This window comes from Palaemon carinicauda, chromosome 35 (genome assembly GCF_036898095.1).
Source record: "Palaemon carinicauda isolate YSFRI2023 chromosome 35, ASM3689809v2, whole genome shotgun sequence".
In the NCBI taxonomy this organism is placed as follows: domain Eukaryota; kingdom Metazoa; phylum Arthropoda; class Malacostraca; order Decapoda; family Palaemonidae; genus Palaemon; species Palaemon carinicauda.
The window spans coordinates 76,352,619-76,365,789 of record NC_090759.1 but is presented as its reverse complement, the minus strand read 5'-3'; the positions used below and the strand labels follow the sequence as shown (position 1 = coordinate 76,365,789).

Here is a 13,171-nt window from a genome sequence, read left to right as displayed (position 1 = left end):
CGGGATACGCCAGCGATCGCTATACAGGTGGGGGTGAACACCACAGCGCCATCTGTGGTCAGGTACTCCAGTACTTCTTGTCAACACCACCTCAATTTTTTCCTCGGTCCACTGGTTCTCTATGGGGAGGAAGGGTGGGTCAATTAAATCATGATTATCGGGTAAGTATATTCAAAAATTTATTTTACTAATGAAAATAACATTTTTCAATATTAATCTTACCCGATAATCATGTAGCTGATTCACACCCAGGGTGGTGGGTGGAGACCAGCATACATGTTAACAAAGAAGCTAAGTATCCCGTATTTTATTTTATTAGTTATTCAAAAATAACATAAAATAAATAAGTACCTGGTAAGGAAGACGACTTGAACCATTACTCTGCCTTTATTAAGTACGTCTTTCTTACTGAGCGTAGCGGTCCTCTTAGGATGCTGAACGACTCTTAGGTGCTGAAGTATAAAGGGCTGCAACCCATACTAAAGGACCTCATCACAACCTTTAACCTCGGCGCTTCTCAAGAAAGAATTGACCACCCGCCAAATCAACAAGGATGTGGAAGGCTTCTTAGCCGACCGTACAACCCATAAAAAGTATTCAAGAGAAAGGTTAAAAAGGTTATGGGATTATGGGAATGTAGTGGCTGAGCCCCCGCCTACTACTGCATTCGTTGCTACGAATGGTCCCAGGGTGTAGCAGTTCTCGTAAAGAGACTGGACATCTTTGAGATAGAATGATGCGAACACTGACTTGCTTCTCCAATAGGTTGCATCCATAACACTCTGCAGAGAACGGTTCTGTTTGAGGGCCACTGAAGTAGCCACAGCTCTCACTTCATGTGTCCTTACCTTCAGCAAAGCAAGGTCTTCTTCCTTCAGATGAGAATGTGCTTCCCTAATCAGGAGCCTGAATAGGTAAGAAACTGAGTTCTTAGACCTTGGAAGAGAAGGCTTCTTGATAGCACACCATAAGGCTTCTGATTGTCCTCGTAAAGGTTATGACCTTTTTAGATAGTACCTAAGAGCTCTAACTGGGCAAAGTACTCTCTCCAGTTCGTCCCCCACCAAGTTGGACAGGCTTGGGATCTCGAACGACTTAGGCCAAGGACGTGAAGGAAGCTCGTTTAGCAAAAACCGAGCTGCAAGGAACATGTAGCCGTTTCAGATGTGGAAACTATGTTCCTGCTGAAGGCGTGGATCTCACTTACTCTTTTAGCTGTTGTCAAGCACACGAGGAAAAGAGTTTTTAATGTGAGGTCCTTAAAAGAGGCTGATTGGAGAGGTTCAAATCTTGATGACATAAGGAACCTTAGGACCACGTCTAGATTCCAGCCTGGAGTGGACAACCGACGTTCCTTTGAGGTCTTAAAAGACCTAAGGAGGTCCTGTAGATCTTTGTTGGTGGAAAGATCCAAGCCTCTGTGGCGGAAAACCGCTGCCAACATACTTCTGTAACCCTTAATCGTAGGAGCTGAAAGGGATCTTACGTTCCTTAGATGTAACAGGAAGTCAGCAATCTGGGTTACAGTGGTACTGGATGAGGAAACTGCATTGGCCTTGTACCAGCTTCGGAAGACTTCCCCTTTAGACTGATAGACTCTGAGAGTGGATGTCCTCCTTGCTCTGGCAATCGCTCTGGCTGCCTCCTTCGAAAAGCCCCTAGCTCTTGAGAGTCTTTCGAAAGTCTGAAGGCAGTCAGACGAAGAGCGTGGAGGTTTGGATGTACCTCCTTTACGTGAGGTAGACGTAGAAGGTCCACTCCTAGAGGAAGAGTCCTGGGAATGTCGACCAGCCATTGCAGTACCTCTATGAACCATTCTCTCGCGGGCCAGAGCGGAGCCAACCAACGTCAGCCGTGTCCCTTTGCGAGAGGCGAACTTCTGAAGTACCCTGTTGACAATCTAGAACGGCGGGAATGCATACAGGTCGAGATGGGACCAATCCAGCAGAAAAGCATCCACGTGAACTGCTGCTGGGTCTGGAATCGGAGAACAATACAACGGGAGCCTCTAGGTTATCGAGGTAGCGAACAGATCTATGGTTGGCTGACCCCACAGGGCCCAAAGTCTGCTGCAAACATTCTTGTGAAGGGTCCACTCTGTGGGGATGACCTGACCCTTCCGGCTAAGGCGATCTGCCATGACATTCATATCGCCCTGAATGAACCTCGTTACCAGCGTGAGCTTTCGATCTTTTAACCAGATGAGGAGGTCCCTTGCGATCTAGAACAACTTCCACGAATGAGTCCCTCCCTGCTTGGAGATGTAAGCCAAGGCTGTGGTGTTGTCAGAGTCCACCTCCACCACCTTGTTAAGCTGGAGGGACTTGAAGTTTATCAAGGCCAGATGAACCGCCAACAGCTCCTTGCAATAGATGTGAAGTGTCCTTAGCTCCTGATTCCATGTTCCCGAGCATTCCTGTCCGTCCAAAGTCGCACCCCAGCCCGTGTCTGATGCGTCCGAGAAGAGACGGCGGTCGGGTTTCTGAACAGCCAAAGGTAGACTTCCTTGAGAAGAAAGCTGTTCTTTCACCACGTGAGAGTAGACCTCCTCTCTTCGGAAACAGGAACTGAGATCGTCTCTAGCGTCATGTCCTTTATCCAGTGAGCCGCTAGATGATACTGAAGGGGGGGAGGTGGGGTCTCCCTAACTCGATGAACAGGGCCAGCGATGAAAGTGTCCCTGTTAGACTCATCCACTACCTGACTGAGCATCGGTTCCTTCTCAGCATGCTCTGGATGCAATCTAGGGCTTAGTATATCTTTGGGGCCGACGGAAAAGCCCGAAAAGCTCGACTCTGAAGATCCATACCCAGGTAGACAATGGTCTGGGATGGGACGAGCTGGGACTCCTCAAAATTGACCAGGAGGCCCAGTTCCTTGGTCAGATCCATAGTCCATCTGAGAATCTCCAGACAGCGACGACTTGTGGGAGCTCTTAAAAGCTAGTCGTCTGACGGAGCCGGACACAAGATCATGGTACTGCTGCACAGTCTGTGAACTGTCAACCATGGGGAAGCGAGGAAGTACAGTGACATCCCGAAGCTGTCTAGACTGTCTGGGTCGTACAGACAACTCCTTATCGGGTTGCTGAGGTTGCCGCACTGCGTCACAACAAGTCACTTCTGCTGGTTGTTGAACGTCTTCCCAGTGACACACTGACTCCGTAAACAAAAAATCCTCTAACAAGGACTAAGCTTGGACTGCATGTCTTGCAACACAGCTCAAGGTCTATGGGAGCAGGTGTGGTAACAGACGGGGTTAGCGACTGAAGTGGAACCATTACCCTCCCTGGAAGCATGCTATGCTTAAATAAAAGTCCATAGGAGGCTAAGCAGCTAAAGGCTCCTCTCCAAATGACAGAGTCCTCAAGGGAAAATCAGAAGGAGGGAGAATAACACTTTCTCATCTACAGGAACCATATCCGAGAAAAGCTAAGTTCTCTCAGTGAGGGTTTCACTGGTGCAAAAGCAGCAGACTAGAAGGCAACGTTATGAAACTGCTTGACAGTCTAGTGAGTTGGCAACAACCAAAGATGTGTGACTGAGAAGCATGCGGTAAGGTATGCAGAGCATGCTGTATGTAGAGCATGCTGTAAGGTAAGCAGAGCATGTTGCATGGCGTGCGGCTTATGCTGCATGGGATGAGGCTCATGCTGCATGGGATGAGGCTCATGCTGCATGGTATGAGACTCATGCTGCATGGGATGAGGCTCAAGCTGCAAGGGATGAGGCTTATGCCGCATGCGTTGAGGAGGATGCCGCATAGTATGAGGCTCCTGCCTCATGGGTTGAGGCGGTTGCCGCATAGCATGAGGCTCCTGCCTCATGGTTTGAGGAGGATGCCGCATAGCATGAGGCTCCTCATAGCATGAGACTCCTGCCTCATGGGTTGAGGAGGATGCCGCATAGCATGAGGCTCCTGCCTCATGGGTTGATGAGGATGCCGCATAGCATGAGGCTGCCTCATGGGTAGAGGAGGATGTCGCATAGCATGAGGCTCCTGCCTCATGGGTTGAGGAGGATGCCGCATAGCATGAGGCTCCTGCCTCATGGTTTGAGGAGGATGCCGCATAGCATGAGGCTCCTGCCTCAAGAGTTGCGTCTGCCTCAAGGGTTGAGGAGGTAGCTGCGCAGAGAGAGGCTCATGCTGTGAAGAATGCGGTTGCTGCATGCGTTGAGGCGGCTGCCTCATAGCATGAGGTTCCTCAAGAGTTGAGGCTCTTGCCTCAAGAGTTGAGGTTCTTGCCTCAAGAGTGGAGGTGGCTGCCGCAAGAGTTGAGGTTGCTGCCTCAAGGATGGTGGAGGTTGCCGCAACGCAAGAGGTTGCTGCCTCGAGGATGGAGGAGGTTGTCGCAACACATGAAGCTCCTGCCTCAAGGGTAGAGGAGGTTGCTGCAAAGCATAAGGCTCCTGCCTCAAGTGTTGAGGAGGTTGCCGCATAGCAAGAGGCTCCTGCCTCAAGGAAAGTGGAGGTTGCTGCACAGCGCTGGTATCTGGCAACTCCCAATGCGGCAGCTCACGCGTGGAGGTAGGTTGAGGAACCTCAACATCATACGTCTGGCAGGGTGGACTGCGCAGAGGTGGAGTTGAGGCGGCTGCCTCATGAGCGCTCGCAGGAGGAGGTGTGCTAACCTTCTCTGCCTGAAACTCCTGCATCAACACCGCAAGCTGAGACTGCATTGTCAGCAGCATAGACCACTAGAGTTTAAGAAAGACAACAACAAACGGAGCTACTGTCCGTTGAAACTGAGGGTCTAAAACAGCTGGTGCGGCAACAGACGGAGTTACTGTCTGTTGCGATACCACCTTGCCTCTCTGGGAGGTGTGCAGTTGTCGTACTGCAGCAAGTCCGAACTGACCCAGTGCTAATGGCACCACCTAGGAGTTGGACTTGCGCGGAAGGGACCGACTTGCACTTAAAAGCTGCAAGATTTGGTCCATGGTTTCTGCGAGAAACCTCTTCCGCAGACGAGGAATAAAAGGGCTCTCTCGTCTTTGTGTGGGTGGGGTGATCACGTCGGCTACGTGAGTTGGTAACACCCGAAACCACGGAGGGAAACGTCTGTTCGTCGATCAAGGCCTGCTGAACCCATAAGTCCTTCGACATTACTTCTCCCCTGGGCTTGGGAGCTTGTAAGAGGTCCCAGACTAGGCGAACAACTGGCACGAACAGACGACCCTCGAACGCAACACTGTAACACTTTGCGCTTATCACTTTATCACTTTTGATTTTCTGTTTGCACTTATTTCACTGAACTCGAAACTTTAAGTGGTTTGTACCTGAAACACGCAATTCTATCCTTCATTAAAAGTTAGTAATTGCGAAAACAGTATTACAATGTAACAGAAAAACATAATGAAAGATAAATAATTCAGTGGCTGGAAAAGAGACTAAACACTAGATCAAATAAACTACGTTTAAAATCTCTCACCGCATAAAGCCTGAGAACAAGAATAAAACTCTAGAAACGTTTACCTTCTTCCCCTAAAGAGACTAGGGAGAAGAGCAAAAACGATAACAACGTTACCCGCTTGAACGAAACGTTTATCCTCCTCTCTCTCCCTCCGTCTCTATCTCTCTCTCTCTCTCTCTTGACTTAGCACCTGAGAGAAGAGCCCAATTATATATATTGTTAAAACATATTATTGTTAAAGGAAAAAAACTGAAAGATTTCCCAAATAAAAAGTTCCTTTATTAGAATTAAAACCATTTAAGCTAAGAAAGAATGAACAAAATGCTAGAATCGGTTTACTCTTACTGCAACGTGACACCGTGATAGACTCTCTCTCTATCGTAACGATAGAGCGCAAGTTGAACGTTCTGAACGTCAACAACTGCAGAGACAAAACAAAACGTTAGTTCAACTTTGAAAACAGTACAAGACTATCAAAAAAATTCTTTCAAAAACATTAAAATAGCATAATATGTTAACAGGTAAAAACGAAATGACGGGCTCAATGTTAATTAACTTCGGTTCCAAGAAAAGACCGCCTACTATTAGGAAAGGTCGAATATAAACAAATATAAAAATTAATTTTAATAAGTTTATAATAAAAGGAAGTTAATCAAAGAGGCCTATAAAAGGCGGAGAGATATAAAATAAATCTATAACTTTGTTAAGCAAAATTAAGAGAGTCTATACTCTCTTCGACACCAACACTTCCGTCTAAGGGAAGGGTCGGCCATTTAAAAGTGAAAGAGAGTTCATACTCTCTTCGTACCAAAATTAAATAAAAAATTAAATCAAATTAATTCCAAAAACTTGCTAAGCTAATGATATAGCTTCCTGAATAGCGAAGGCTAAACTCAAGCAAATACATCACCAAATCGTGAGCAATAACTCCAGAATCAACAGCGTATCCATGTAGGTCTAGCCGGAGGCACGACAGAGGAAAAATTGAGGTGGTGTTGACAAGAAGTACTGGAGTACCTGACCACAGATGGCGCTGTGGTGTTCACCCCCACCTGTATAGCGATCGCTGGCGTATCCCGACCGTAGATTTCTGTCGGCAACAGAGTTGACAGCTACATGATTATCGGGTAAGATTAATATTGAAAATGTTCTTTTGCTTTGGTATCCTATCTCAATATTTTAAAACACGTAAAAAAAAAGAAAACAAGAATAATAGAAAATCTATTAATTCTTGCTTCGCCATGAACTCCCTTCGTTCGCTGAAAAAAAAAAAAATCAAGCTCCGTATGTACTAGCAAACGGTAATGTTGTGTGTGTGTACGTGCGTGTATGCGTGGGTATGTGTGTGCGTATCCTGGCCTTCATGATCCCATGCTTGTTCAGTGTGAGACCAAGCATAGGTAACAGGAGTGTGAGCATCTGTACCGCATACTGAAATGCCTCCACGAGCTGGGTTGGTTCTCGTTACCGCATAGTCTTTCTCACACATACACTTGAAGAGATCAATCGGAATCTATGTGTATGCAGCTACTTTCAAATAATCTTCCTGGACTTCTTTGATAATAGCTTTCACTCCTTCTAGTAGTAACAGCGTCTGAAAGAATCTACAATGATGACGCAGAGAAGGTGGAACCTGAAGTTTTACTTTTACGGGATTGTACAAGCTAATGCGATACTTCCATGAGGGAAGAAGCCACAGAGGACTCTACAACTGCAGAGGTAACACTCCATGAACGGAGCAATAGTGACGTCCAGGGAATGCCAATAACTTTAAGTTCACGCTGATCTCAACGTTGTAAGGCTACACTAGCAAGGATATGACAGCAAAGTTCTGTTACCCAAAAGGAACAAGAATCATGTGGATAACAGCAGGTTTGCACAGACACCTGACACATACAGTAAACTCTTATCTAAAAAAAAACAACTACATATCCTTGTCTTCATCCTCTACTCTATCCCTAGAACACGAGGATGATTCTCTACACATCAGTTTCTTCTAAAAGAGATAGCAAAAAATTAAAACAGCCAAAATTAGAGTGACAGGAAGTGTTCATCTGTATTGCTTGCAGCTAAAATGAATAGCGAATGCACGGCTGACTGTCAGGAGTTGCAGGGCATACTCACATTCTGCCAGTAATTACTAGTACCTCGTTGAAAGTTTAACTCTTTTACTCTCAGGCTCTTTGGAAATTTCCAACCCTTAACCCCCAGGGGGTTATTTTTTTCCCCAGCACATTTTGCAGTATATTTTTTTTAAATTGCTCTAACAGCCTTAATTTTTGTCATAGAGAGGTCAGGTTGGTCTCATTCTCTTGAAAAATGCCTGAATTTTCTCAAAAAAATTATCAAAAATATGAAAAAAAATAAATTTTTATAGCATTTTTTTGCAAGGACGTACCGGTACGTCCATGGGGGTAAAGGGATGGCTTTTGTGAAACGTACCAGTACGTCCTTTGGGGGTAAAAGGGTTAGAGGCCGCTCCAGATAAGATCAAATCTTACTCCAATAAAAGGACAACAGCTCCTATTCACATAGAAACAAAAATGCTTAAGGTTTAACAAAGGTGAAAAGTACTTACCAACATAATATGGGGTATAGCATGGAGTTTGTAACGATTCTTTAGAGAACGAATCCTTTGCAAATCCAAAATCTGTGAGTTTGAGAGAAGCATTTTCCCCTGAAAAATACAGAAATAATTAAGAAAACACCATACAGTGTAAAAGTTGATTGTTGTAGAGATAGAAATCGACGTAACTTATCAACTTCTGATAACACAGGAAACATGTCGCCATAATAAAACCAATTTCAAAGAATAAAACTAATTTGATCAGTTTAGTTCATTCAGAATGTATTAGATTTTAGTACCTCCTGTAATTTGCAATTCAGAAAATTTAAGAAAAAAATAAAAAAAAGTAGGATTCTACAGTTTAGCCTTACTAATTAGAATATAGCTGTGGCAATACAAGGTATTGCATCACTTACTGAACACATGATGCAGAAACAGTAAAAAAGAATAACAAGGATATGGCATTGATAACAAAATTATAGTTTCCCAACCACTTTCTAAAATCAATGCTATGCATTTAAATTATATGCAATAATCATACATAATGTAAGTACAGTAATCCCAGCGATCTCCAGGGCATCAGCCACCCGTTGAGAAACTACCGCTAGAGAGTTATGGGGTCTTTGGACTGGCCAGACAGTAATACATTGGATCCTTCTCTCTGGTTACGGTTCATTTTCCCTTTGCCTACACACACACCGAATAGTCTGGCCTATTTTTTTACATATTTTCCTCTGTCCTCATACACCTGACAACACTGAGATTACCAATCCATTAATCTTCTCTCAAGGGGTTAATTGCTGTAACGTAATTATTCAGTGGCCACTTTCCTCTTGGTACTCTTCTTAAGATATTCTATTTTTCTTTGTTTCCTTTCCTCACTGGGCTATTTTCCCAGTTGGAGCCCCTGGGCTTATAGCATCTTGCTTTTCCAACTAGGGTTGTAGCTTGGATAGTAGTAATGATAATAATAATAATAATAATATCAACTGAAAAAAATAAAACCCAATGATGTTCAAACTTCTTCTTGAACTCAAGCACAAGTTAACCCTTTTACCCCCATGCTATTTGGAAATTTCAAACCCTTAACCACCAGGGGGTTATTTTTTTCCCAGCACATTTTGCAGTATATTTTTTCTAAATTGCTCTAACAACCTCAATTTATGTCATAGAGAGGTCAGGTTGGTCTCATTCTCTTGGAAAATGCCTGAATTTTCTCAAAAAATCATCAAAAAATATACAAAAAAAAAATGTTATAGCATTTTTTTGCAAGGACGTACCAGTACGTCCATGGGGGTAAAGGGATGGCCTTTGTGAAACGTACCAGTACGTCCTTTGGGGGTAAAAGGGTTAAAAATAACTCCATGGGATATGATTACTTTAAAGTGTTTCAGTCAAGAGGCCGTTCTAATTAGCACACTTTACAGTATCTCGAATCTAACGTGTGAGGGCAAATCTAATTTCTTGATATCATAATAATTTTCGAAATGTTGTACACATTAACGACAGTCCCCTTTAGTTTCAAAAGCAGTTACTAAAACTTACACAAGTCAGAAAATCAATTAGCCAATCTCTTAATACTGTTTCGGTCGAGATGCAGCTGTGTATGCAATTTCATAAAAGCATCCTTTACAGTCTTCCAGAAGCTGAGATTAATACAAAATAAAGTCAAGACCATCTGATTTAGGCTTGGTTGAAATTGTCTCCATGAGATGTATTTATATGTGAAGGTAATGATGCTGTCTTTTAACAGTTTCTGTGAACATTAAAAAGGCAAATAGTCAAGAAACAGACATGGAAAGCATTTTTATGCTTCTCTCAAACTTGAGAGCATTCTTAACATATCTGCAGATCTTCATTTCAAAGAAAGAGACCACCAATCTGAATGAAGGTCTCCTCTACTTTTAAAATAGCATCATCAGTTGCTCAACAAGAGGGATAGAGTTTTTGCATATTCAAGAACAATACCAATTCCTAGACCTCCCAAGCAACTTGGTAAGGGGTTGCTTATCAACGTTTCTAAACTTTTGTACAGGGTGAGATTTTCTTCTCATTATGTGCTCCAGCCATAGACTTAAATTTCAGGGCCTTAAAAATATTTTTAGGAAGATATCCCTTTGAAGGTAAATACTGTATAAGTACCATTAAACCCCTTACTGTCGACTACTCGAAACAGTTGAAGAAAGTATTTTATATTACAAGATTAAAATAATTCCTCCTGTTCATATACATATACCAAGGCACTTCCCCCATTTTTGGGGGGTAGCCAACATCAAACAAATGAAACAAAAAAGGGGACCTCTCCTCTCCATTTGAAGTAAAATTTTTATAGTAACATTTGGTAACTCACCCATTTTTGTATAAAGAAGATTTTCAGGCTTAAGATCTCTATGAGCTATATTGAGTAGGTGAAGGTGTTGTACTGCGACACAGATTTCCCTCATTATGGCAGCAGCCTCTCGTTCTGTAAAAGCACCGTCAGCTCGATCTTGGATTCGCTGGAACAGCTCTCCACCTTCCATGCTGTTGACAAATAAAAACATTAGCCCATGAATATTAATTCAGTTTGTCATGTCAAATACGTTTGCCACACTTAATTTCTTTCAACAAAAGCAGATAGGACATACAGTATAACCTAATAGGAATATGGGGGGAAGAGAAAAGCAGCAAGAATTCTATAGGAAGTGATAGCCTTAAAAATTAGGAGTTTTCTGGTCAGTGAAAACAGAAGAATGAATAGTTTCAAAAGTACAGGTAGTTGACAGAAAGACTAAATATTACTGCTCTTCACACTCCCCAAGAGAGATTAGTTCACCAAACTTTTAAATGGGCTTCACAAGGCACTAGAAGAGTTGGAAGACCCAGGCCTACATAGCTGAGGACTATGAAGCGTAAAGGATATGATGAATGGAGAAGTATTGATTTAATAGCTCAAGATAGAGATGACAGGTGAAACCTAAGTGAGGCCCCTTGCGTCAATAGGCGTAGGAGGAGATGATGATTACAATTAAAAGGTAATACACAACAAATCAATTCATATATTCATAACATAGTGTACAGGTACAACATTATGTATATTCTGATTACAGCACTCTATCATAGAATTTCAGGATAAATAGAAAATGCCTTCACGATACAAAGATAAATTCTGGTCTCTTTGTTCCAGCAGTTCAACATAAAGGCCCAAATCTAAAGGTCACCGGTTAATATCTCACCTCATACAAGTTCACTAGCATCGGTGATACCAAGGTAGCACGAGATGATGAAAATTACCTTGAATCTAATCATGTTCTTTTAAAAAAGATTTCCCATTCAAACAGATCTCACTAATGAGCTCGTATCATCTTCCCCTTTAATGTCATCATTAGCATTATCATTATCATCTTCATTATGTTTAATTATTGATTTACCTATTTACACGGACAGTGCACCAAAGACTGTCTTTCATCTCACCTGAAATGAAAACCTTTTGGTGTCCTCATTCTTTCTAATAACAGTATTCATACGTAAAATAAACAACATACCTATATATAATATATCCTAAAGTATATGTTGTTCCAATTCAAGAATCAGGATCAATAAGCCATTAGCTCAAACTTTCACGATTGAAAACTGAGAAAAACTGCCAAGTTAATTGGAACCTAACAGCTGCCTCGTCTTAAAAATAGGTTAACCTAGACGATATAAACGACTCGGCCTTATTCACACTCCATTCATGGATCAAAGCACTTCTTAACCCTTTGACCCCCAAGGTAAGGTTAAATTTCGAGCACATTTTGCTATATGTTTTTTTGAAATTGCTCTAACAGCCTTAATTTTTGTCATAGAGAGGTCAGGTTGGTCTCATTCTTTTGGAAAAGGCCTGAAGTTTCCCATAAAGTTATCAAAAATATGCAAAAACATGTAAATAACAGTGTTTTGCAAGAACGTACCGGTACGTCCTTTGGGGGCGAAAGGGTTAATTCATACTATACAATCTCCCCTATATAATAAAGAGCAAGTGTCTGGCTAATTTTATATAAATACAGTATACAGGTACAGGTAATCATAATTTTCAATCACGAACAGCTCTCCCCATACCTCAGGTAGGGGGAGAGGGAGTAGTCATACCCTGCTGAGAGTTGTTGTATGTGTGTATATCTATCTGAATATTTAGCCGTCATTTTTGACAGGGTCGCATACACTAGTGTAGGTATATAGTATATTTGTAATTTAAAAACTAAATACGCGCATCTCTAAATGTTCAAGAAAAATATTTTACTGTGCTAAAAAATAAACGACAAATGAGATAATTGAGAGGACTTATCACATACTTCTGTATATGAATTCAAATGTAAAAAAAAAAAAAATAATAAACTGTTTGAAAAAAGGAAAAAAAAAATAGCAGCTAATTTTGAGTGCATTGAATATGAGAAACTTCTGATAAAATAACAAAACAAAAATTTAAATGAAACAATTTCTTTTATATATTCAAATAATATAAATAATTTTAAGCACTATAAAAATAAAAATACAACTGCAGACTTTGAATTGGATAAAACAAAATAAGGATATTTTTGTACCTTTAACTACAGCTTGAGATAATTCTACTCAAGATTCAACGACTAAGACAGTTTTGCTTTTTGGTTACCTTTATAAAAAAAGGTCCAAAACAGATTAGATTTTATTCAAAACATGTAATACAGAGAAATCTAGTTTGAAACTAGACTGCATTTCAAGGATCTTCTTATACATTTCAGAGTACAAAGGCCTTTTAAATGTAACCTAAAATCAACTCAATCAATTTTCATACAACAGAAAAGTAATAGTCTGAGAGAGAGAGAGAGAGAGAGAGAGAGAGAGAGAGAGAGAGAGAGAGAGAGAGAGAGAGAGAGAGAGAGAGAGAGAGAGAGAGAGAGAGAGAAATATTTTTTTTATAAAAAGAAAAAATCTAAAGAACAAATTTTTATAACTTGGACATCTGTGAAATCAATTCCATAATGCAACATAGTATTTTTCAGCAAAGGACAATTCAAAATATCATTGTCTATATAAGCATATGACAAAAAGAGAAATTATCCTCTTTTACCTGTTTATACATACATTCACAAGGCTCAATACTACGCAGTACTCTAGAAGTTTTATTCCAGCTGTTACCAAGTTGTGGAATGATCTTCCTAATCGGGTGGTTGAATCAGTAGAACTTCAAAAGT

The 13,171-nt window shown here is 41.4% G+C and overlaps 1 protein-coding gene across 2 annotated transcripts in view; it reads right to left on the bottom strand.

The window, feature by feature from the left end:
* LOC137627893 (MAP kinase-activated protein kinase 2-like) overlaps positions 1 to 13,171 on the bottom strand; it is a 93,146-nt gene that overhangs the window by 64,211 nt on the left and 15,764 nt on the right. For both annotated transcript variants that reach the window (XM_068359335.1, XM_068359336.1), the window contains exons 3-4: positions 10,330 to 10,502; positions 7,992 to 8,090 (exon numbers count right to left, since the gene is read on the bottom strand). In XM_068359335.1, the coding sequence (XP_068215436.1) occupies positions 7,992 to 8,090; positions 10,330 to 10,502 (272 nt within the window). The remainder of the gene's footprint in view (positions 1 to 7,991; positions 8,091 to 10,329; positions 10,503 to 13,171) is intronic.